Source organism: Elephantulus edwardii, unplaced genomic scaffold (assembly GCF_000299155.1).
Source record: "Elephantulus edwardii isolate Elephantulus edwardi_28Jun2011 unplaced genomic scaffold, EleEdw1.0 scaffold00134, whole genome shotgun sequence".
NCBI lineage: Eukaryota > Metazoa > Chordata > Mammalia > Macroscelidea > Macroscelididae > Elephantulus > Elephantulus edwardii.
In genome coordinates this window covers 8,135,266-8,162,110 of record NW_006399884.1, presented here as the reverse complement: position 1 = coordinate 8,162,110, position 26,845 = coordinate 8,135,266, and the positions used below count along the sequence as shown (strand labels likewise).

Below are 26,845 nucleotides of genomic sequence, written 5' to 3'. Positions count from 1 at the left end.
CCCATCCCCCCTTCTTGGATGATGAAATCTGACAGCTTCTTGCATGAAATCTGCCTAATGAGATTTTAGCACACGTGCAAATAGTGATTAGAATCTCTTTGCAAAAGAGTAGTGACTCATTTCAAGTTAGAAAACAAAGGCTATTACAGAGCTGCAACAAAGAGTGAGTTGAGGCTGTAAAATGTCTTCGAAAAATAGAGAGTAAAAAAAGAGTCTGGATTGCTGCCAGAGAGCATGGCCAGAGTGGCTCCTGTGATGGCCACTCTCTCAATGGTCACCACATAAACACGCCTGTGTTACTGCAGGTGTCGTGTCAAAACATTGGCGAGCGCGTCTGAGCCTTCAGATTAATAGAATCTCTGACCACTATCTTTTCCCCTCCTCACACGTTCTCCTAAAACAAATAAAACAATATATGGGAGAGGATGCTGGCAGCAAAAGGGGTTGAGTGGGAAGGAGTGTTTAGACAGAATGGTTCCTGCCACTTCAGCTCCAGGAAAGGGCCCAGGCCTTCAGGGTGGTCAGAGGGTCAGGCTGAGGGGATGGTGGGGGGAGTGACTGTTGAGCCCTTGTGCTGCCTTGGGGCCCCCACTGACAATGGCTTCCTGCCTGAACCTGGTGAAGAGTGGAGACAAGTTTGGACCAAAGGCTTTGGGTTGAACAACAGTTTGAAGGGATCTAGCATCCTGGGCCTCCTCTGTTTAAATAAGAGCTATCCCATGAGCACCTGGGCCTCCTCTGTCTAGACAAGACCCCTCCCAAGGGCACCTGGGCCTCCTCTGTCTGGAGAAGGGCTTTTCCCTGAATTCTCAGGCCTTCACTGCTTCCTGTTTCTGAAGGTGAAAACATTCATCTTCAGAATTAGGTCTGTCTTCCACCTCTGCTATCCTTCATGCTATCTCTCTTTCTGTTTGTTATTACAGTGACCTCCAAAATTACCCTCCCCACTAAACACACACAGTTACACACATTTCCCTGCAGAACCTGAGTCACGATCCTTATAACCCTAGACCTAGGAGACTAGAGACTGAGTTCATTAGGTTACATCTGGGTTGTTGTTGTTAGGTGTCATCAAGACAACTACGACTCACAGCAACCCTATAAACAACAGATCTGAATCCTGCCCCATCTTCTGCTGACTTATATTAGTGGTCAATACTGAAATGTGTAAAAAGCCTTCAGTGAAGGCTTAACTTTAGCTTAAGGAATGGAGTACATTTTGGAGTTGGCCAGCCCTGAGTCTGACTTTAAATTTTCTATTGACGTGGCACAGTGGGTTAAGTATTGGCCTGTTAACTGAAAAGCCAGGGGTTCAAACTCACCAGCCTTAGTAGAAGCAATCTGCTCCCATAAAGATTGTAGCCCTGGGATTCCTGAACGGCAGGTCTACTCTGACTGTAGTGTTGCAATGAGTCTGAATCTACTCAAAGGCACTGGGTCTGGTTAACAAAAGTGTGACTATAAGAAATCTACCATTCAGAATTGTACAGAGTTTCCTGACTCTATTGTACAGCTTCAACATCATGTTCTTGGATCCAGTCTGTCCAGAGAATGGCCTTACACACCCTCTACACTGGTGTCATTGCCCTGACCATGCCGAGGTGTGTTGAAATAGGCATCTGTCCTGTTGGAGGAGTTGTCTGTCTGTCAATTACCTAATCTGAGGGGGAGGAAGAAACTACTTCTCTCAGACTCCACTCCCCTGAGAAGCTATACTCTTCCTGTTTTCTGTTTCTCTCAAAACTAAACACAACCCACTACCTTTAAGTGAAATTCTGACTCACGGTGACCCTACAATGCCTGGTAGGATTTTCAAAGCTGTCATCCTTGCAGAAGTCACCTTAACCTTTCTCCCGAGGAGCAGCTGATGGGTTCAAGCCACCACCCAAGTGCTTTCACTACTGTGTCACCAGAGCTTCTGGTTTTTAATCTCATAGACCCCTTGACCTTACAAAAGTGTATGTTTCCTTTCTCTCCCTCTCGACAACTGGAAATAAACTGTGTGACCTACATCTCTGTACTAATCATACCCCATTTTCTCCTTTTATTCAGATTAGCTCATTTATTTACTGTACTTTTAGAGAACAGCCTTAAATTCTCTGGGGAAAGGGATACACTGCAGACCCAAGACAAGCAAGCGCATGCTACCTGTGTTAACATGTCCACGCATCTTATTACCGAGATCCTGGGCAGAGCGATGCCTCTGAGGACGGCATAGGGACCAGGCAGTCTCATCTGTCTGTTGAACATGGGGTCTCTATGCCTCATAGTTGCACTGATGGCATCTAATAACATTTCCCAAAGTCAAAGGGACTTTCTTGTAATTAGATTGTCTTCTCTCTATTCCTTTTGTTGTTAGATGTCAGCTCCGACTCACAGTGACCCCATGTACAACATCACACAGCACTTCCGGATCCTGCTTGCCCTCACAACCGTGAACACGTCTGAGCTGGTCATTACAATCAGTGTTATAAATCCATCTCACTGAGGGTCTTACCCTTTCCCACTGACCATGTACTTTATCAAGCACGATATCCTTCTCCAGGGACTGGATCCTAATAATATGCTTCTAGTATGTGAGACCAAGTCTCATCTTTCAGATGATACTATATGAGTTCCTTTGGCAACATGCTTGGCACAGCAGATGGACCGGAACACTAGTTATGTTATTAACTCACTAGACTGACAATGGTTAAGTGCTCAGGAGCCGAGACTGCCCTATTCACTGTTAGAGCCTCAGTGCCCAGCACACCGACTCAGCACACAGGAGACAGGCAGCATTTGTCTGCTTCTCGGTTAATCTTCTTGGTAAGAAGAGGGAATCTAACCTGGCGAGAGGTGGGCTTACCCTCACACCAGATGTCAACTCTGCTATCGATCACTGAACCCCAAGCTTTCTGGAAAGGAGGCCTTAGTGACCATGAAATGACCTCACACCTGCCCCCTACACTAATAAGCACTATGTCACCACCCTCAAGGCCTGTCCATTCCCCATGACAAATACTAATGAAGACAGAGGACCTGGCTGGTGTCTGGATAAACTCGTCACCACAGAACAGGCATGTGACAACCTGAGAGCCATGGATAACATTAACCTTGCATTACTGCTGACACACAGAGAAGCGACTTCTGGTCTACAAGAAAATGAAACTAGATACCAGCGCCCTTCTTTCTTTATGGATGCTCTGAACAAGCGCAAGACCATCAGCACAATCACCTTCAAACAGAACCACCACACATATTCAATGTAAAAAATATGAGTAGATTTCCTGCAAAGAAGTTTCCAATTTTGTTCCTTCTGTCACCTTAGGAACTGATCTGTTGATTGAAATGAGCCCGGACTGGCAATGGTTCAGTGCCTGGCTGTTAACCAAAAGGTTGTAGGTTCAAACCCATCCAGCAGCTCTTTGGGAGGAAGGCCAAATAAATTGTTTCTGCAAACTTTGTTCCATGTGGTCACTATGAACTGAAAATTCACTTGAAAGCACCCTCCAACATACCTATTGAAGAGGTAAGTATGTGGAAAAATATCAAAACATAATTGAATAGAAGCAACAAAAATGTCAAGAGGTCAGGCAATTACTTGGATCAATGAATATCTGAGGGGCTGAGATAAAAATCCTGATCCAATTTCTACTTTCAATTAATTTGAGCTTGTTATTAGGAAGCATCAATCAGTCCCTGGAGAAGGACATCATGTTTTGTAAAGTAGAGGGACAGCCAACAAGAGAAAGATCCTCAGAAAGACGAACTGATACAGTGGCTGCAGCTTCGGGTTCAAACACCGCAATGGTTATAAGCATGATGCCAAGTTCAGGCAGTTTTGTTCTGCTCTATTAGCTGGAACAGACTCAATGGCACCCGGTCACAGCAACAATAACTTAAAGGATCTGAAATGTGTATCAACCATCTACCAAGAGACCTGCTAAGGGATTCAGTCATGCTTCCTAACCTGCAGTGTGGATTGTTTTGTCAGGCTACTGTCAGTGTTCCCAGGATACTGGAGTGTAGATGACGCCACTTCAGGGGGAAGTGGCTTTGCAATGGACATCAGCCCCAACACATGCTGAAAGTACTGGCCAACCTTTCGCTGACAAATGGAGACCTTGTGATGTGCCAAGGCTAACTATTCCTTATAGATGGTCTCACTTAAGTGCCAAATAACCTTATGATGCACAAATCCTGTTCTCTCCACTGGACAGCTGACAATACCCAGACTCTGAAAGGTAACTGATTTGGTCTCGAATCCCACATTTGGCAAGTGCCGGTGAACCCCAGAGCCAGGATGAAGGCTCCAACATGTCCTGTGTTGCTTTCCTGTCCTAGAGGGTTTCTATGGGTCGGAAGCAACTAAAAATCACTGACCAAGTAAGGGATGTCACCTTTCTAAAACTTTTTACCCCTTCTTAAAATCTGGCTCTTGATGTTACAAGGAACCCTGACAGCATTGTGTTGTTGCTATGAGGTGTTACTGAGTCAAGTACAACTCACAGTGATCCTATGAACAACAGACTCAAACCCTGCCCTATCCTGTGCCATCCTCATCAACCCCACACACCTGAGTCCACTGCTGCAGTCACTGTGTCGATATATCTCATTGATGATCATCCTCTCTTCCAGACCCTACATCTTTCCAAGCATGATGTCCCTCTCCAAGGAACAGCTCCTCCTAGCAATAGGCCTAAAGCATGTGAGACGAAGCTTCGCCATCTTTGCCTAGGGACCGTTTTGGTAGCACTTTCCCCAAAACATATCTGCTTGTTCTTTTAGACGTCTGAGGGATATTCAGTATTCTTCTCCAATAACACAGCTCAAAGGTATCAATTCTTCCATCATCCCTATTGAATGTCCAGCTCTCAGATGCATAGCAAGTGACTGAAAAAAAAATCATGGCTTGAATAAACTGCATTTTAGTCTTCAGACTGACATCTGTGACAGCGGCCTTGTCCAGTGCAATATGTCTCCTAACTGCCTGACTGCTGGTACCAAGGGTGCTGACTGCTGATCCAAGCAAAATGATACCGTTTACAACTTCAGTTCCTTCTCCATCTATCAGAGGTGAGGATTTTTGTCTTCCTGATGTTGAGATGTAATCCATACTAAAGGCTGCAGTCCTTGATCTTCTGCAGCAAGTATTTTAAGTCCTCCTTACTTTCAGCAAAGTTATCTGTACAATGCAGGATACTGATGAGTCTTCTTCCTGATTCCACATTTCTCTTCATAGAGTTCAGCTTCACAAATTATTTGCTCAGCATACAGACTGAATAGGTATGGAGAAAAGGTACATCCCTGCCCTACACCCTTACTGATTTTAAACCATGCCGCGTTCTCTTGCTGTGTTCATATAACAGCTTTTTAGTCTAGACATAGGTTTTGCCTAAGCACAAGTGTTCTGGGATTCCCCTTCTTCTCAATGTTAGCCACACTGTGTGAAGCACATCAAGCCGCTAACTAAAAGGTCAGCCGTTTGAATCCACTAGTGCTCTGAAGGAGAAAAATGGGCAGTCTCTGCCCATAAAGATTGATAGCCAAGGCAATCAGATGGAGGGTTACTATGAGCTGGTACAAATTTAAAAGGAGTCAAGTGGCATCTTTATATCACAAGTGGCCTTCTTAAAACATATACGTGCATTCTTAGTTTAATCACCATACCATCAGTTGTTATCAGATGCTTTCAAGTCAACTATGACTCACAGCAACCCAAGGACAACGGATCTGAGCCCCTCCCTCTGTCATGTCGTCTGACCATCTCTGACACACTGAGTCCGCTTCTTCCCTGCCTTCGCTAATCACTAGAGCACCTCTCTAATCAACCAGGTGCTTTTTTTCCCCCACCAAAAAAGGGCAATGAGGGCTCACTCAAAGTTTAGACTAGAGTCACTAACTCAAGAAGCAATCTACTCCTTAAAAAAAAGGAATGAAAGGGAAAATAATCCACTAAGTAAATGGTTACATATTTAAAATACAAATTAGGTAACTGATTTGTTCAAGTTAGTTATACCATTACTCACTAATGAAAATTTTTCCATTCAAGTTCTAGAAAATGTGTGTATATGGCCAAAGAAGATTTGAAGTGTCTGCCACTCTTCCCTTTCATATAAATAAGTAAAAAAACTCATTGTCTCAAGTAAATAAAGTGAGTAAATAAACTCACTCCATAGTAAATTGGTTAATGAGTCAATTCTGATGCTAAATGACAGAAGATACCTGTAAGATTTCTGAGGCTGTAAATCTTTTTTCTTTCTTTTCTTGTTGTGTACCATCGAATCAGATCCGACAGGCAAAGGAGGAGACTGTCCCTCCTTCTCCAGCAGAGCATCTGGTGGATTTAAACTGCGCATCTTAGGGATTGCAGCACAGCTTCTTTGCCACTAGGCCACCAAAACTCTCTTAAGAGGCTTTAAATCTTAGTGGAAGCAGAATGTGTCATTTTTATCCTGTAGAGCACCTTAGTGGGCTCGAACTGCCAACCTTTCAGTTAGCAGTCCAGCACCTAACCCACTATACCAGAGGGCTCCTGATCTTCCTAAGGAGTGTTCTACAACTGTGTCATGAACTTCTGGGCTTCCCAATCCTGGGAAGCCAGAGTGAATTTGCCTAAAATCCCTCCTAAAAAAGCCATTCACTGCAGACCTTCCACAGTCCAGCCTTTGGGTCACAGAAATGTTTGATAGCAATTATAGGAGACAGTTAATTCATTAGCAACAGTGATTCATTAGATTCATTGTATCACCACGGACAGTGGGAAGGGGGGCAGCAATCTCAGAGGCACAGGAAAGTGGTAGAGCTGAATTTGGCAAATGGACTGGGGTTGTGTTCTCAGACTTTGTCTGAAATATTAATAAGGCTGTTGTCCTTACAAACATCCACACTAAGCAGTATGTACTGGTTTGTCCAATAATTACATAAAAGGATGCAAGACATTCTCCACTAATAAGTAAGCATTCACTATTGGCTTATGATGAAAGCTACTGTACAAAATGGCCCATCATACTGGGTTGTTTGTTTGAGCTCATAGACCTGCTAATAGCATAGTCTTTGGTATAGTGACTGCTTTAAAAACCTCTTTTGGATTTCAAATTTTATTCGTGGCAAATTAAAATTCTCTGTGTCATGCCTGATTTAAGACACTTTGTCCACTCACCCCACCTGCCTGGTCTCTATGTCCGGAGACAGAAAGATATAAAGGAAATGATACTTAAAGGAGATGCATATTAAAAACACAAAGTATGAATCATTATGTCCCAAAAGTAGAGGATTGCTTAAATCATATTTTTCCATAGGTAGCTCACTTGTTTTCAGCATCCAGAAATGTTGGCCTTTCCATTTTTAAACAGCCAGACCTTCTTGATATTTTGTAGACAGAAAACAGGATACTTGACATAAAGCTGTTGCAGCACCAAAATAATAAACATTCATGCCAGTGGCCAATTAGAGTCCATGAACATGTTTCTAATTAACTACCATTAACAATTGTTTTTGCCCTGTTTTTCTAGCATACCCCACTGAATGGCAAAAACACGTTTTCCCTGAATGACCTGGCCCTGCGTCATCCCTAATGATACAATCCCACTTTCTCTGCTCATTTGTTGATATATACAATAGACAAGTGCAATTAGGTGCCTGTCTGCCTGCCCTTCTTTTTGCAGGCCACCTTGGAAACAGAGAAGCACCCAAAGAACCAGAGCGGTTAGACTTTTCTAGACATCCCCCTGACATTTTTACAGAGAGATTCTGGATGGGAGGATCGTGGAGAGCAGCAAAGATTACTGTTTCCTACATGTCTTCCAAATCAGGTCGCTGTTTTAGACTCCAGAGCTGACCTACTTTCAAGTTTTGAAAGAGGTTCCTTGAGACTGTATATGTCTGTTGGTTTGTTGTTTTTTGTTTCTGTGTTCTTAGAAAACCTATCAATGTAATTAAGAACACAATGAAGTAGAGTCACTCCAGACTCAGGATCCAACTACATTTTCTCATCATGAAAGAGATGCACTGGCAAAGCACCAAATAAAGCAAGTGAGGCTTTGGAGCAAGTTGGGTAGGGCACAGGGACACCCCATTGGACAGGCTGGACAAGACAGTCCCAAGACAATGCAGAGGACAATGCAAATCAACAGCTTGGTGGACCGGGCTGCTGTAATGTCTCTCCTTTGGATAACTATTTACAAGGTGCTCTCTGTTGCTGCACTGAGGAAGAGCTAGGCTGCTAACCAAAATGTCCACAGTTCAAATCTATCAGCCAGTCTGTGAGACAAAGTGGCAATCTGTTACTGTGAGGACAACAGCCTTGGAAACCCCATGAGGCAGCCCTGCTCTGACCTACAGGGCTGCTGTGAATTGCAATTGACTCAACACCAATAGGTTGGATTGGGATTTTTTTCGAGCATACTGTAAGCTGATAGATGCAGTGGGGTTAAGTGAGATTTTCCCAAAGAGCCCCTATGCTGATTGACATTTTTTCCACAGAAGAACAGTAACTCAGTAACTCTTGACAGTTACTCAAAGGTGGATGGTTCAAAACCACCAGACCTCTGTAGGACAAAGATTTAGCAGTCTGCTCTGTAAGGACAGCAGCCTCAGAAACACTAAAGAGCAGTTCTACCCTGTCCTACAGGGTTGCAATTAACTGGGATGAATGGGTTTATTGCTATTACTATTTTTCCTAACACTAACTTTATAATTTCTAGTTTATTCCAGTAAGACTTCTCGAATAACCACTGCACTTTCATTAAGTAGGGTTTTTCTGTTAATTCAGCACTAGAGGCTCAGAGTGAATACTCAACTATTGCTGTTGTTGTTATGTGCCGTCGAGTCGCTTGCGACTCATAGCGATCCTATGTACAACTGTCCTAAACTCTGCTCTGTCCTGTGCTAATTGCACTGTCTCCAACACACCCATCTTGATTACCCCAGTCACTGAATCAATCCACCTCATAGAGGGTCTTCCCCTCCTGTCTCTCTACCCTCCCAAGCATGACGTCCCTCTCCAAGGACTGGTCCCTCCTTGCAACACGTCCAAAGTATGACTTGCCTCCAAGAAGCAGCCCGGTTTGGCTTTATAATTTATTAGAAAGAAAGAGAGAGCTTGCGCAATACCTAGGAAATGATTTCAAGCTCTTTTGGAAAGAGGAAAATGTCCTTTAAAGTGACTTTCTCATTTAACTCATTAATAGCTGTGACTCATCAGAAAGGGGAAGCATGGTTTTTACCATTTACAGAAGGGGAAACTGAAACAGAGATGAGAGCTAACTGGCCAAGGTCACACAGAAGTCAAGGACGGTGCCAAGAATAGAACCCGTTTCCTGATTCCTGGGTCTCTACCCCTGAGATAGTGAACTCTGGGGGTGTGGTCCAGAGTGTGCTGCTCTGCTAACCCAGAGTCTGACGTGAATCCCCCAGCAGCTACTCAGGAGAAAGACAAGCAGTCTCTCTCCATTATGATTTACAGCCTCTGAAACCTGCTGGTGGGTTGATATGAGGCAGAACCAACTTAACAGCAGTGAGTTTGAGGGTTTCTCTTGGTTTGTGTGTTTGCCCCTGAGATGGTCTATCAGATTCTCCGCAGGTATCTCACAAACAGATCCAACAAGGAATCATTAAATATGTTTGATCTTACACAATGAAAAGTGAAATACTCAAGCCCAATGGTGCTTATCTTTGTGCTATGCACATGGAAGATGCTGAGCAAACGTGTGTTTGGGTAGGTGGCTGACAGAGTATTTAGATGGAAAACCAGTTACCCTCAAAATGTGCCTGTTAAGAAGCGAACACTGTTAACACAATGAAAGCAGCAGAAGTTTCTCTCTGGATATTTTACTGGTCATCAGAGAGCAGGGAAGAAAACAAGATTTTCCCAAAGAAGCCAGTGACGGTCAACATTTTTTTTCTATTAAAGAACACTAACAAACTTGGTATTGACATTCTATTTATCTATAAAGACAAATTTTTATGCAAATAGGATGCAAAGGATGCATTTTTTGCCAACCATGCAAACCCCAATATGTCACTTCCACTAAGAGTGTTATGCTGGAAGTTACTACATATGTGCTGGGGTTATTTATGTGGTTAAGCTTTTGGAAGGAAATGTGGTAATCAAATCAGTATTATGTGTTAATATGAAAATTCCACTTAAAATAGGTGACCAAATAAAAACTCACTGCCATCAATTCAATTACAACTCATAAAGACTTTACAGGACTGAGTGGAAGTTTCTTTTATAGGGATAGAGATTTGGTTCTTAGAAGTTCCCATTCATTTATTTCATTCTCTCCTGGTTGCAGGTTTTTAAATATACTTGCTAAGAATCAGGAAGCTGGACAAGGACCAAGAATGAGAGAAAAAGAATTGATCCCCTTCAGTTGTGGTGTTGGAGAAGAGTACTGAATACACCATAGTCTGCTAGAAGAACAAACAAGTTCGTCCTGGAAAGGGTGAAACCACGCTGCTCCTTGGAGGCAAGGATTCTGAAGGTTTGTCTGACATACTTTGGGCATGTTGCAAGGAGGGGCCAGTCCTTGAAGAAGGAAGTCATGCTTGGGAGGGTGGAGAGACAGCGCAAGAGAGAAAGACCCTGGATGAGATGGATTGACACAATGACTGGGGTAATGGGAGTAAGTGTGGCAGAGACAATGAGATTGGCTCAAGATAAAGCAGAGTCCAGAGCCGTTGTACATAGGGTTGCTGTGAGTCGCAAGCAACTAGACGGCACATAATAGCAATCTTTGCACAAACAGGCTCCCACATTTTTCTCCCATGGACTAGACCACCAACCTTTCAATTAGCAGTCTGGAGTTTTAACCCACTGCTCCCCCCGGGGTTCTTTCATGATAGACAGATGGAGAGGAATAACTAACATGACCCATGATCTAAACAATGCATATCCGAAAACAAACCTGTAGTGGTTATGACTTGGATGCTTTGAACCTTCCTATAAAAATGACCAAAACACATTCAACATTTCACAAGCAGGTTGAAGAAAGAAAAAAGGCCAACCTCGGAAATGAGCAGGTGGACTCTAGCCAGCAGGTGGGGAGGGGAGGTGATCTCAGCTTATGAAGCATCAGGAAGGATAGGCCACGCAAAAGTCCCCTCAACATCCCTGTGTTGGCAGCCTAGAAGTTGAGTGTTAAATATTCCAAGTACCAGAGAGAGTCAAAACAACAAACTAGTCTGTTTTGGAAGAAATGTAGCCACAGTGCTCCTTAGAGGAAAGGATGGTAAGTTTTCATCTCACAAACTTTAGGCATGTTGTGTGAGGAGGATCCTGAAGAAGGACTTCACGCTTAGAAAAGGAAGTCAGTGAAAAAGATGAAGACCTTCAATGACATGGATTGACAGTGGCTTCAACAGTGGGCTCAAGCATAGGTATGACTGCGAGGATGGTGCGGGATTTGGCAGGGCGTCATTCAGTTGTACATGGTCACTAAGTCTGGGCTTCCTTAATGGCATTTAATAGCAATAACAACAGATGACACTGAGTCCAAGACCCAGGTGGTCATGACAATCTCCAAGTCAGTGACCTGAACATCTTCTAAGCATCCGAGTCAAAATCGACTTAATGGCAGTGGAATCTGGTAGGATTATAGAGATACCCTGGTGGCACAATAGTGAAGTGTTGAGCTGGGTGCTGAGTTAGCAGTATAAATACACCAAAGGATTCCTTGGGAGAAAGATTAGGCAGCTTGCTTCAGTAAAGATTACACCAAAATCCAAACCTAGCGCCATCTAGTTGACTCCAACTCACAGTGGCCCTCCGCCAGGTTTATGAGGCTGTAAATCTTTATGGACAGAAACAATTCATCTTTCTCCAATGGAGCCACTTCTGGTCTAGAAATCTTGACAGGACTATACAACATGAACCTATTGGCGCTTTGGCAAAGCTGACGAGGAATATGAATAAGACTGAGGGTAGGCCATTGCATGATTCTTAGTCTTCAAAATTTAAGAGGACTAGCGGATTCTAGAACTCTCCTGTGGACTGGCCAAGCAGAAACCAGCTCTCCCGCACGCTGCTCTGCCCCACCACAGCCTGAGCCACAGACCTGAACCACTTCCTCCCTGGACAGAACAAAGACGAACGAACAGTCTATAAATGGAAGTGACTTCATCTCCCCATTGCACTACTTTCTTTATTCTTTCTACTACATTTGTGCAATTTTATATTTTCTTCATTGTTGTTCTCTTGAAATATCATAAATTATGATGTCGTAACACCTGTAGCCTTTCCCACCCAACCAGAAATAAATTTCTATTTCTTCAGAGGAGCAAAATGGAATTTGACTTTGAAATGAACAAGATGGGTTCATTTCTCAGAAGTGATTGGTAAAATTTCTCCCTGTTGTGAAACAAGGTCTGTAGCAGGCAGAAGTTTCTTTTCTAGTTCCTAAAATGATCTTGGCTCTTATTTCGTTTCGTTCAATGCTAACAATTTTTTAAAAAGAAAATCACCCACAACAAATCAATCTCTCTCTCTCGTCAAGGGGATGCCAACTCCATGCGACCCTGTTGTTGCTAGGTGTTTCTGAGTCACCTAAGGACTCATAGTGTACCCTATGAATGACAGATCTAAACGATGCTCTATTCTGTGCTGTCCTCATCATCTCTCTCATGCTCAAGCCCACTGTCACAGTCACTGTGTCAACCTATCCAGTTGAGGCTCTTCCTCTCTTTCTCTGACCCTCCACTGTTCCCAGCATGATGTCCCACTCCAAGGCCGGACCCTTCCAGACAATATGCCCAGGGTATGTGAAAGCAACTTAACGCTATCTTTGCCTCTAAGAAGCACCCTGGCTGTAACTTCTTCCAAGAGGTATTTGTTTAGTTTTTTGCCAGTCTGTGGGCTATTTAACATTCTTCTCCAACATTATAACTCAAAGGCATGAATTCTGCTTCTATCATCCTCATTCACTTTTCAACTTTCAGAGGCACAGGAAGTAACTGCAAAGACCATGGTCTGGACCAGGGGCAGAGTAAAACTGCCCTGTGGGGTTTCCAAGGTTGTAATCTTACAAGAAATAGATTGCCAGGTCTTTCTCCTGCAATGGATTTGGTTTCCAACTGTTACTAAAGGAGCCCTAGCTATACAGCTGAGTGCTCAGTTGCTTAGTCCAAAAGGTCAGTGGTTCAAACCCATGAGGAAAAGATGAGGCAGTTAGCTTCTTTGAAGATGACAGCCTTCGGGTCCTTCTGGGGCAGCTCCAGCCTCTTCAAGAAACTCATTAGCAATAGCTTTGGGATTTTGCTGAGGATAAAAAACAACCAACCAACTCCAAACTCACTCTGTATTGATAACTTATGTTAACACACAATACCCTAAATCTGTGATCAGTTTACTAAAATCTGCAGGGGCCGGGGGAGGGAGAAATTCTATTTTATTTCTTCTTTATTCAGTAGTAATGCAAGTTTTCAGAACACTGTCTTTTCCTCTGCCCTCTTTCATTCCCAGTGTTTATGAAAAAAAAAAAAATTCTAGGAAAAACAAAAACCACAGTATCATTTAGCCAAAGCACAGTTCACTTAAAGCATTTTACCACATTAAAAAGACAAAAAATAAATAAGGCCATTTAAGCTCTTTATAGCCATAAAGATTAAACAGATATGCAATAGCTCTGATAGATTTTAAATGTATTTAAGTGTATATATGTATACACACACACACACACACACACACACACTGTATTTTATGAATTATTTCCATAATTAGTAGATTCTCCAGGGAATGTTAACACTTTTATCTCTCTCTATTAGCTGATATATAATAACTGTCAGTCATACTAAATAAAGTAATAATTTTGAGTTACTTACACGCGCGCGCACACACACACACACACACACACACACACACACACAGAGTCTAGAATCAAACTAGTGCTTTGGCTGTGTCCAAATATACATATATCCTTTAACTCAAGCTTACAACTTAAATACCAAGAATTATTCTATGTATTTTAAAGTATTGTGAATCCAGTCATCATTCAATCTGGATTTGTCTGCTTGTTTTGGTTTATGCATTCAGTAGGAATGCCTTCATATGACTCACTGTTGCTGACCCTCTCAGGTTCTCAGAGTTTGTAAATCTCATGGGAGGACAATGCCCCTCTTTCTCCCACAGAGCTTCTGATGGATTTGAACCACCCACCTTGAGGTTGAATGTACAACTTCCTACTGACTAGGTCATCAGCGCTCCCTACTTTTCATTTAAGTGGGAGAAAGTAAGTCATGTACTAAGTTACCATGTAGAAAAGATTACATAGCCCAACTTGAGGAAGCCTGACTCCTTTGCATCCTGAGCAAAATGATTGAGAAATCCCAGTAAGATCTGTTTCTCCCGGATGATTAATCCACAATGGTATAGAAGATACTCAAGATCCCAAACTGTGTTTCCATTTCCAGAACATGACACTCAAATGAGCAACCAACTGGGTGTGGAAACCACTACTTCACAGGAATGTGAACTCACTAGTAACTTTCCAGTCTTAATGGCCCTAAGCAGACAATTACGACACAAGATGATCAAGAGCTGGAACTGAGGAAGCCACATAATTTATGAAAGAGCTATGTCTTGTTTATGTTTAATCAAGCCAGGCTGTGCAGGTGTACGTACTTGTGTGTATGTGAGTAATTTTTTAAAAAAGCTCTTCCCACACTCTGAGAGCAGCGTGAAGAGCAATAAAGAAACTATTCCAGGCATAATGAAAATTCTAGGGTCCTCTCATTAGTATTTTATTGCTGTACCTATCACTTCTATTCTTGGTCTTCCAAAGAACTCCCAGGAGCTATCATTAGCATCATCCCTCCAGACTAAACAAAAAGGGGAAGAACAAATAGGGCTTAGTCATCAACAGGATGCAAGGAAGCTCTGCACAATCAACAGTGGGCAGGAATGTGTCCATTCACTCGGTTCATTCATCTACCCCCTACCCTGCGCCTGCTGCTGGCTAAGATGCCCTGGAGGGACACAGGAGTTCCCCAGCAGCTCACTGTGGTCTCCTCAGGTCAACTACGACTCAATAGTGACTCTGTCAACAACAAATCTGAGTCTTGCCCTATCCTGTACCATCCTCACAATTTCTACCACGTTCAAGCCCACTGTTGTAGTCACCCTATTAATCCATCCCATTGAGGAGCTTCCTCTCCTTCTCTGACCCTCCGCCTTTCCAGGCACTGGCCCTTCCTGATAAAATGCCCAAAATATGCAAGATGACATATCACCATCCTCGTCTCTAAGCAGTACCGTGGTTACACTTCCTCTGAGATAGATTTTAGCAGTCCATGGAATACTCAGTACTCCTTGCCAATACCATCTTCTTTATTCATTTCCTAACTTCAGATGCATGTGAAGCAACTGGCAATACCATAGCTGTGTCATGCATGCCAGAGTCTTTAAAGCAACATCCTCGGTCTTTAGGACTTTAAAGAAGTCCTTGACATCAGATTTGCCATCAGCTCATGGGGGGGGGGGGCGGAGGGGGGAATCATCAGGTGCACAACTAGTGATTCTATGATGGCCTTGAACAGAGTACTATTGTTCAGATGAAACAGCAAGAAATGAGAGAAGTGACAGAGCAACGGGTGGGCCATGGAAGGTAAAGGAGGCGGAAAAGAGTGCAAATGCATTGCACATTGTGAAAGGGCATGAACAAAAGCCCCAAGTATCAGTATCATTGATAAACTATGTTTGGAAGATCTAGTCTCATGTTCAATGGATATGAAACAGAAAACTTGGATAACAAACAAACTCAAGTTCAAGATAACACAGTGGGTCAGTGGAGGTAATGATGAGGAAGATGAGTAGCTCTTGCTCACCTCTCTTCCACTGGAGGCAAGCTTTGGCCTCAAGTATATTACATACCAGAAACAAATTCCCCATGAGTTCTTGGCTCTTGCCATTAAGGAATATGAATACCAGGTGCCAAAAACTATTTAGAAGTTCATCAAGAAAGTGATCGTTTCTACCTTTCTGCAGAATGGTTATGTTGACAGGCCTGCCAGAGCCACTTGACCTTAGGCTGTGGGATGCCGTAGATGGTGCACGTCAGGGTTTGCCGGCTGCCCAATGGATAGAGTGGCAGGTCTGGGAACGAGGACACGGCGTTTTCATAAATCTGGGGTTTCACTGGAAAGGAGATGAAGAGTAGGACAGAAGTCAAGGGCTGTTCTAGAGACTTCCTGCTGGGCCACATTCTCGATGGTTCTGGCGTCAGGGATATAAACTTGTTAATGAGCAAACAAAGAGCCCCTGGTACTTGGCAAGGAAATGCCAAGAAAATAAAATGGTAGTGGAAGTGTTTTATGAGAACATGAAAAATCTGAATCCATGGTATGATATGACAATTATAATATGACAAAAAGCCTGCTGCCTATAAACGGTAACAAGCCACAAGAAATTGTTAGGATGGGAATTTCTACAAGTGGTTTTTAAAACAATCACATGAAATTTTGTTGTCTTTCTTGATGGTAGCAAAAAAAAAAAAGCTGGCATACTTCCTGTTTTCAGAAGTTTCTCTTGTCTTTCATTGACACTGAGTCAAACTGACTCACTGAACAGGGGGAGAAAGCTCATCATTTTCTGGAGAACCTGCTGGCACATGTGAATGACCAGAGACATGGCCTCGGGCTTAGCAACACACTTCTCATATGCTACACAAGCTCACTTTCTGAAGGTTCAGATCCTTATTTGCGTATGTGTGAAGTTCAGGTTGTAACACAACTCCTATGGACCTTATAAGGAGCCCAAGTGACATAATGAGTTATGTGCTGGGCTCGGATATCCATAAGAGAACTGTCTTGAGTCAGAACAGACTGGACAGCAGTGGAGTATGTGCTTCACAAGAATCCAAACCAAGTCTGTCAGTGTTAGTAGAACAGCCCCATAGGATTTCCAAGGGCGTGAATCTTTATGGAAGTGGACTACTTCATCTTCCTCCAGCCGAGTAACTGGTGTGTTCGATCTGCCAGCCTCTCTGCCAGCAGCTCAGTACATAACCCTGCACCACCGGAGGGCCTTCAAACCCCGACTGAGTTCACACACACATCAGGCACGATTATATTAAGTATGTGGAGTTTCTCAGGAAACTTCTGCAAAAGCGCTTCTCAAGGTGAAAACCTTATTAACTGGGGTTTGGGTGGGTTTTTTTTCCTTTTGACAAAGTGTCTGTTGGGAGTAGTAAAATATCTCCATCATTTATTTTACAAAGTGAAATACTTGCTTGATGGGAGTAAAACATTCACATCACTTGTAAAATATTCAGATCTTTTTTCACAGTAAGCTTTCACAGTAATCTCTCCGGCCATGCATTTAAGGTTAGGATATTGTGTGACATTCCGAGACCACTGAAATTTAGCATGGAGTTTTCTTTCTATTTTATCAAGATCAACTCAACTCATTGCTGTCGAGTCAGGATCCACTCACAACTGACCCTCTACTGGATTTTCAGAGGCTGAAACTGTATAGAAAGAGATTGTTCAGCTTTTTCCTGAGGAACAGCTGGTGGATCTGAACCACTTGTCTTTGGATTGACAGTGCAACTTCTTAACCACTAAGCTAGACAGAGGGAGAATATTTCACTGCAGTGATATACTTAAGCACAAAGAATTAAATTAATACTTCTATTCTTTTTTCCCCCCCAAGGTAATCTTGAATGCTGTGGCACTGACTTAAAAATTTATCAGTTTTCATTCTTTTTCCCCCCTCCTCCACCAACTACCCTTCTTGACCCAGAACCAAAAGAATGTATGAAGCAGCCAATTTACCATTTACAATGAGTGTGGTGGTGAGATTTTTAAAGATATTGGACTCCTTTATGCTTAGCAGGATGGTGTAATTGCCAGCATCCTCTGCATTTACATCTCTGATGATTAATGAATAGCCATGAACCACATAACGCACAGATTTCTCAGTCACAGGGAATCCATCTTTTAACCTGAAGGAAGAGAATAATTAGTAAGTCACATGGATATCATTTTGTAAACTCAAGCTCTTATGTCTCAAGTATTTGACACTGTGTATTGACTGGGTTAAAAACCTGGCATGGACTTCCATATTGGCAGGAATGAGTTTTAGCTTGGGGGCAGTTTCCCATTTGTTGGCAAAGGGTTAAGAGAACCTGAGGGAAGGCAGCAAAGTGATGGGTTATGGCACTCTGTGAGTTGTATGCTACCTTGGAGGCCCCACATTTGATTCCACCCGAGGTATTTTTCCCGAATTTTCCTGAGATGCCATTAGCAACACAAGGGCCATTGTAAGTCACATCAACCAGATCACTTCTCCAGATAAAAATAAAAATAGACCTTTCCATTGTGATCTCATGTGGCGTTCTTATTAGTTACACAAATGGTCACACCAGTTGTCCCTTTCATAAATTATAATGAAATCAAGATTATCAAGATTCTCCCCACCCCAGTAAGAATAGTTAAAACATGAAACTCACAACAGAAAGTATAAACTAGTAAACAGTTAAAAAAAATTTTTTTTAAAATTTTTTAAAAAGTGGCACCCCAAGATCACTCAGCTATAGACACAACTCAGAGTTGACAAATGTAGGTTCTTAATCTGTTCGTGTGGCTTAACCTGCCTCAATTTCCCCAAATTTTCTACAGAATCTCAGACACTTTTAAACTCTAGAATCTATTATTAACATCTTCACCTCCTATTTGACATACAATCTCTGAAAACCTGCTGGAGGGGTTAGCTATGTGAGAGTTGTTCCTACTCAACAGCATATAATCACCACAAATTATTTAAACTGATTTCGAAAGAACTCTGTTCAGAATTCATCATGTTCTATTAAAAAGGTTTAACATTATTTGCATACTCTGGCAAATAAATCTAGCAATAAATTGGTATCCACTAGGTCTCAATTTGAAAGCAGTTAAAACGTTCATGCTTCTATTTTGTGATTAAAAGCATCATCTTAATATGACTGAAAATTAATACTTATAAACAAGCCAGCATTCTCCAAGTGTACTGATTTTTTTTTCTTTTTCTTTTTAGGTTCTTGTTATACGTCGTTATGGAAGAAATCAGTACTGATTACGAGATGGAGTCCTCTCAGACACTGTAAGACAATACAACTCTAATCCTTAAAGTGACTAAATTCCCATTAAAAGACAATGTATACTCACAGGAAACATAAGGAGCTCTGGTAGTGCAGCAGGTTATGTAGTAGGCTGCTAAGAAAAATCAATGTGCAGGAAAAGGATGTGTAATCTCGTTCTGTCAAGACTTACAGTCTTGGCAACCCAATGGAGGTCACCCAGAGTCAAATTAACTCTACAGCTGCTGTGATAAGAAATTTACTAAAGAACTTTCTAGATATTTTCAGGGGGAGGTAAGTTTCTTTTTTACTGAGGGGACAAGAAGGGACAAAGCATAAAGTTTTCTTTTCTTTTAAATTCCTCATTAACTATTTGAGGAAAATGAAAGTAATTCGACACAACATTAATGGTATTGTGATAAAAATAATAAAGTGCTGGTTGCAGATTCTAGAATGGCATCGTCAGGGGGATGTAAAGGAAATGGGAAGGCCTTGTGTCAAAAACAATGTATTCGAACTTAGTAAATACATCAATATGAAATAAAAAGGTACCATCTCTATATTGTATGAGTTGTTTTCCTAATTATTTCATACTATACCCTTTGTTAGAAATGTAATGAGTTGGCCCAAAGATATTAGCTGTTATAAGTGATTTAACAAAATGACAGCAGATTTTAAATAGATTACATTGTTTTCTATCAAGGTGTTGTACCAGTATTTTTAAAACTATTTAAGGAGTTTCTGAATATGCAACCTTTGAGCCAAAAAAAAATTTTTTTCTTTTCTTTAGAACAAGCAAATCCATTAGTTCACCCTTGCCAATGAATAGGTCTTGTCTCCATGAATGTTTGCTTAAACTGAAAACAAGACTGGAACTTTCCATCCAGCTGTCCATAAAGGAATTATTTCCAGCATCCTCATTACAAGGACCTACTTCTTCAGGGTTAATAGAGCATGGTACATGTCTGGGATGCATTCTACTCATTGCCCAACATATCTCATTCAAAGGGGGTTGACATCATCTCAAGGTTCACAGATGCAGAAATGTAGTCCCAGGGAATCTCTGACCAGACTGAAATGAACACTCAAGAAAATTTCATTCCTTTGCTCCCTCCTGTTACATTCTGGAAGCTCTCCCCTTCCAGGAAATCACAACAATTCCTAGCTCTCAGTCTGAGGAACTCGGTATTTTTTCCCCCCCAGGAAGCCAAGCCATGGGTCTCTAACATCTTCCTATTTACAAGCTTATCTGAAACTGATGAAAAAGTGACTAGACTCTTACCACACGACTTCTGGAGAGGGAAATGCCCCTACTCTGGTGGAGAGCCGGAATGACCGCTTGCCTGCTACCGTTTCCAGCACCGGCTCTTTTCGATGTGCCACAGTGATGAAGGCTTTATCTATGAAAGCAGAAGCCATAAATGTATTAGTAAGGAAATTTTCTATGCAAAAATATTCCCCTAAAAAAATAAAACCTGAACAACAAAATAAAACAAACAGACCTCATTGCTTCTTTTTGAGAGGATACAGCAATGAACAAGACAAAATAGAGCTGAATGAGGATCAGGCCTATCTGGGAGTTACTGATACACAATAAGGGTCATTAATTAAGTTACTCTATTGTAATTAATGTTATAAAACAAAATATGTAGGAATGATTAGATGAAAACCAATAATTCATAAGGATCACGTTTATCAATAAGCCCAATTTGAAACATCATAATTGGTAAAGTACTTGAAAATGAAGTAATTATTAAGTTGGAGAAACATACACAAAAGCAGGGCAATATAGTAATATATAATTATGTCATCACATACACAGATACATACATGGTTGACTACTGAGCAATGTTGGTTAACTGTACAAGTCCACTTATGTATGAATTTTTAAAAAAGTCATGTAATGTTAAATAATCTCCTCAAGCAGTTTTTCCCTCTATCAAACTTTATGCTACATAAAGAGTGGCCGCCCTCCATTCTCTGGTATCTCCTATGGTGTTCAGTGCAGACTATAAACCCCAGATGACAACATGGTTTGAATCCACCAGCTTCTCCAGAGGAGAAAGATGGGCAATCTCCTCCCATGTGATTTAATGTCTCTGAAAATCCTCTGTAGGGTTAGCCATGAGTCAGTTCTGACTTGATGGTACACAACATCAACAACAATGATACTGGAAGTGCTCCCCAGAAGTAGGGATTAATTGAGACATTACATGACATGCTAAAATGCTTGGCAGGTAAGTAGACTGACATGTGCAGCTGTGGCTGCCTGCCATTTCAAGATCAACAATGAATCCAGAGTAAGGGGTGCCTTACAAAAAGACAAGGAAATTCATGAAGCTGTCACTATCACTGCAGCAAGGCCAGCAACAACTTTGCACACGCGCGCACGTGGATGACACAGAAATAAAAACACATTTTTATGCAGTACTGAAAAGGTAGCTTTTTTGTAGATGTAGTTTATAATACAAAAACTCTACCAAATATGTGCTAATCTACTATTCATGTTGTCACTGAGTCTTCCAGTCAACAGCTGGCTACTACGAGTTGAGTTTTTAGGTGGTTAAAAGTTGAATGTGGATTTCTGACAATGCAAAAAGAAGAATGATACCTCTAAGTCAGTATTGTTTAAAAGATCAGCTGTGTGTCTACACACATTTGTCTGTCTGTCTCTCCCTCACACATGTACACAAGAAGTTGAAAACAAGAACCATAGTAGGAGGACAATGGAAAGGGGAAAAAAAACCTCAAACTAATAGACCATAGTAATAGAAAAGTAGGAAAAACTACTAAAAATCTACCTGACAAATATTAGTTGGATGACAGAAAATGGCTGTCAATATCTTAAAACACTGTTGTTGTTGTTGTTGTTATGTGCCAAATAGTCACCTGTCTAAAACAACTGATTTATAAAACAAAACAAAACAAACCTGGAAGACATAAGGGAAGAAAAGAAAATGGACAGAATTATTCCGTTTCTGCTCCTCACAATTCTGTTTTTTTTCTTTCAATGATGAGAGTAGATAAGAGTTTTAAGAACTCTGATGGGATTTATATAAGGAGCCTTGATGTTGCAATATCATGTGCTTGGCAGCCAACTGAAAGGTTGGCAGTTCAAACCCACCCAGCAACTCATCAGGATAAAGAGCTGGCAATTAGTGTCCATAAAGATTCCTGTGGAGAAACCTTCCAGAGCAGTTCAACTCTGTCACATGAGGTCAGTGCAAGGGCAAATAGCTTCAAGATGCCTGCCGGCAACAAGAATGCTGTCCACAGAATTTGCATATTGAAATTAAATAAGACTACTGGATTTTCTTGAGCATAAAAATCGAGATAAAATAACCATGCTTGGAAGGGTGGAGGGACAGCACAAGAGAGGAAGACCTGGATGAGATGGACTCATTCAGTGACTAGGGTAATGGGGGTTGGCGTGTCAGAGACGATGAGGTTGGCTCAGGATACAGCAGAGTTCAGAGCTGTTGTATATAGAGTCGCTATGAGTCAAAAGCAACTCAATGGCACATAACAACAAATAGTAATTTATCAAACTGTTCATTTCTCTATAGACTCCAAAAACCAGCTGGAGGCTCAGCTATTATTCAGTTCCTATTCAACAGCAATGAGCTTGAGGTTGTTTTTAAAATTTCACAGTAGTATTTAAAAACATTTTCCCAGCAAGGTCACAGGTTGCAAAGTTTGGTGGGCAGAGGGAGGGGGTGAAGGAATTAGGAAAGATACCAGAGGGGGACCTAAAAAGACAGAGGGCTGATTAGTGGGCACAGATCAATGGCGATTATAAAACACATTATGTAGGAATGATTGTGATTGTATGAAATACAATGTAGAGGAAGGAATGTATAAAATGTGTCCGAAAGAAACACAATGCATATGAATTTTGTATGCAAATCAATATATAATGAAAAGAAATTTTTTTTAAATTTCCCCACTTAATATAGGTAAAACAAGTCACCTTTTTTGTTTGGTTCCTATGAAACACTAATTTCCTGAGCAAAATGAATTCTTGAGCTGTATTATTGGCCACAGTGAGTTTGGAAAAAAAAGACTATCCAATTAAAAAATCAATTTCAGTTATTCACCATGTGAGTTACCTAAATTAACTCAAAGAGCATTTAACAGGATTTGAAAGCTGGTGGAGGAGAAGGGAAGAGGAGGGAACCATGGCAAAGTTCCATTCATTCAGGACATTGTAACTCTTGGCTAAAAGAGAAGGGATTTGTTTTCTAGACTCTAAAGAATACACAATGATGAGAAAACACAGCATGAGCTGGCGACTGGGACCTAACACTTACCATAGACACATACAGAGACGTTGGCTGATTTCAGCGAAGGTCCACTCTTCACATAACAAGTATACAGTCCTCTGTCTTTGATCTGTACTTGGTTAATGGTTAAAACGCTGTGGAATACATTGGCATCTCGGTTGCTCTGATCAATCCGTCGCCTGATGGAAGCTATGTTAGTTGTCTAGGAAGGAAATGTATTATATAACCTCAGTGGGCAAACAATAATCGTTCATGCTTAAAGTTACAGCACTTCTCAGATCATCAGGACAATCAATATTTCAACAACTTTTTATGTGAAAGATCCTGCCAAAGTCAACTAGAGCAAGACTGTTTGGAGACACAGGTCCATCTTGGTGTGTTTCAATTGCAGAACACAGCAGCATTTATTCAGCACTCCGTTATCTTTGGTTGAGCTTTCACAGTCCTCCATTTTTCTCACAACAAACTTATGAGACAAGAAGGATTATTGTCCTTTTACCAAGGAAGTCCCTGAAGTGACAGAGACACCAGACAAAGAAGCTGGGAACTCAGCTTTTTGGAGTCTTCTCACACACAAACACAGGCAATAATTGTCTCCTGTATCTGGCTTAATGACTGTGCTGTCAATAAATCACCTTCTGAGCTTCCTTTTGCTGCACCACTCAAAAAAGCAGGAAAAGAAGAGTCCCCACAATGGCAAATAAGGTGGAATAATTCTAGCTTCATGAATTCAATGTGTGAGCAGTGCTTTCCAAGTGCGGCAAAAATACAGTTAAGCATATCTAAAACCATCCAAAGCCATCAAACACTTGAGTGATCTCAGGTTGGTCTCAAGGAAGACCTAGAGGCTCATGAGAGAAGGGGTGTCATCCATGTTTACTTAAAATACTATGAAAATCTCATGCCCACAGGGAGAGACTGTCCCATTTTTACCTCAGGGAAAACCTAGTGAAGATCTAGATGCTCAAAAGGGTAGACTGTCCCATATTAATTTCAGGGAAGACCAATAGAAGACCTAGAAATTCAAAGGGTGGGGAGTATCCCATGGTTACACAAGGGAAGACCAAGTGAAGACCTAGAGGCTCATGGGTGAGGTCTTGTCCCATATTTACCTCAGGGAAGACAAGTAGAAGACCTAGAGGCTCATGGGAGGGAGGGTGCCATCACGTTTACCTCAGGGAAAGGTCTAGGTGTTCACTGGGAGAGGTTGCCCTATGTTTACCTCAAGAAATGCTAAAAGAAGACCTAGAGGTTCATCGGATGGAAGTTGTCATTCATGTTTAACTTACACCTTAGATGCTCATGGTGAGAAGCCGTCCAATGTTTACCTCAGGAAAGGCCAACAGAAGACTTTAGGCTCATGGGGCAGGTGTTGTCCCAGTTTTACCCCTTTACTGGATCACTACAGAGCACTTTCTGTTGCTAAATTATTTTATTGTCATGGGACAAAATGCTAGTTAAAAACAACCAACCAACAACAACCATTCAACCAATGGCTTAGAGCAGGAAGCTAGTGCATAGACTGCTTTACCTAATTCAAGCATAAGCTGACTCTGTGACTAGAAAATTGGAATGATGTTAACAAATGATTGTTACTGGGATTTGCCACATAAATCACATAGGCACACAAGAAGTGGAGGCTATAGCTCCCATCCAAATGTTCTGATGAGGTTATCACAGATTCCATGTCTACACCAAACCCCACCCAGCCTAACCCACTGTTATCAAGTCAATGCCAACTCTCAGGGGCCCTGAGGGACAGGGCACAACTGCCCCACAGGGTTTAAGAGGCCATACCCATGCAGGGAGGCACACTGCCTCACCTTTCTTCCACAGGCCAGTTGGCAAATTCAAACCACTGGCTTTCTGGTTGGCAATTCAATGCTTAATCCACTGTGCCAGCAGAGCGCACTCTTCCCATCCATCCCACTAAAAACCTCACTGCTACTGAGCCTCCTCCAATTCCTAGTGACCCTCCATCATGTTTCCAAGACTGCCAGTCTTTACAGGAAGAAATTGTTCCTCTTTCCTGTGGTGTAGCTGGTAGCTCTGAACTGCCAACCTGTTAGTTTGCAGGTCAATACATTGCACACTACACCACCAGGGGCTCCTTTCCCCTCACATGCAGGTTTTGAAAACAACTATTCTTTATAAGGATATTCAGACTGAGTAAGAAAATCCAACTCAGTCTCCACTTTTCCCATTTTTCAGAAGGCTAGCAGGGTTCCTCTGACACCTGATAGACGGGCTCATGAGCTATGGGGCTGGAGTGTCTCTCCAAACACACTCCAAGTCAGGGACCGGCCTGTCTGTCACTCTCTAAAAGAACCCATCTCTCCAATCTCTACATCCAAGAGAACATTTTTCTGAGGATGATATAGTCTCTTTCCATTCAGATTATACAATAGAAATATCAGCCAATAAACTTCAAACAAAATTCTCACACATCCAAAGACCCCATCTCTGCATAGCACATCCTTGAAATGTAAGGCAAAGAAAGAAGTGAACTGACAGCTTCCTGAGTGGCTACACCATCACTAAAAATAAGGGGAAAGGAAAAAAAAATCCCTGCTGCTTTTCAGCTGATTCCAGTGATGCTACAGGACAGAGTAGAATACTGACCCATAGGATTTCCAAAACTGTAATCTTTGTAGAAGCAGACTGTCTCATCTTCTTCCATTGGAGATGTTGGTAGATTCGAACTGCTGACATTTTGGTTAGTAGCCCAAGGCTTAACCCACAGTGCCACCAGGATCTTCTACACCATCTTTAAAATTCCAAACCAAAACCACCCAACCAAGTCTGTTCCAACTCACAGCCGCCCTCCACTGAATTTCTGAGGTTGCAAATCTTCCTAAGAGGGGAATGTCATCATTCTTCCTTGGAGCAGCTGCTGGTGACCTTCATTCAAACTGCTGCTCTCAGCAATGCAACATATCGCCAGAGCTCATTTTTTTTCCATTAATTTCAATGAACATTTACAGAGATTGGGACTTCCATTCATTCATTGTTGCACTTTCATTCATTGTTGCACTTTTCTCCCCACCCACCCTACCCACCCCCCACCTGCCAGAGCTCCTTTTAAACCTTCTGTAGAAATCAGAATACTGTACTTCAACAGCAACATGTCATTACCAGGAATCAGAGTCTTGATTCCCTGAATTTAACAGACTAAAGAACTTTGTGAAACTCTACTTCCAGGTTACTCCTCCCTTTGACAAATATCTTCTTCTCTACCTCGAAACCCAGTGACAGTTCCTGTCCTAACGTAGAATACTGTCTTCCAGAACACAGAGAAAAATGAGTCACTCACTTCACCAGGGTAACTCCAGGTCATCTGAACTCGGGTGTTCAAGGCCGTGGTGGCTGTACAGTTGAGAGTGAGTGTCTGACCTTGAAGTAATTTCACTGGACCTGGTGGGCTCATTCGGACATCTGTGATAGTATTGGCTACAAGAGTAACAGGTACATTTTTAAAATTAGAATTGCATAAGGCAGATAAATCACAGAGCACTCTATCTTAGAATT

At 41.8% G+C, this 26,845-nt stretch overlaps 1 protein-coding gene across 1 annotated transcript in view; it reads right to left on the bottom strand.

The window, feature by feature from the left end:
* FLT1 (fms-related tyrosine kinase 1) overlaps positions 1–26,845 on the bottom strand; it is a 223,193-nt gene that overhangs the window by 142,608 nt on the left and 53,740 nt on the right. The window contains exons 10-14 of the mRNA XM_006894087.1: positions 26,631–26,767; positions 23,345–23,519; positions 20,317–20,434; positions 17,752–17,921; positions 15,955–16,114 (exon numbers count right to left, since the gene is read on the bottom strand). Coding sequence (XP_006894149.1) covers positions 15,955–16,114; positions 17,752–17,921; positions 20,317–20,434; positions 23,345–23,519; positions 26,631–26,767 — 760 coding nt within the window. The remainder of the gene's footprint in view (positions 1–15,954; positions 16,115–17,751; positions 17,922–20,316; positions 20,435–23,344; positions 23,520–26,630; positions 26,768–26,845) is intronic.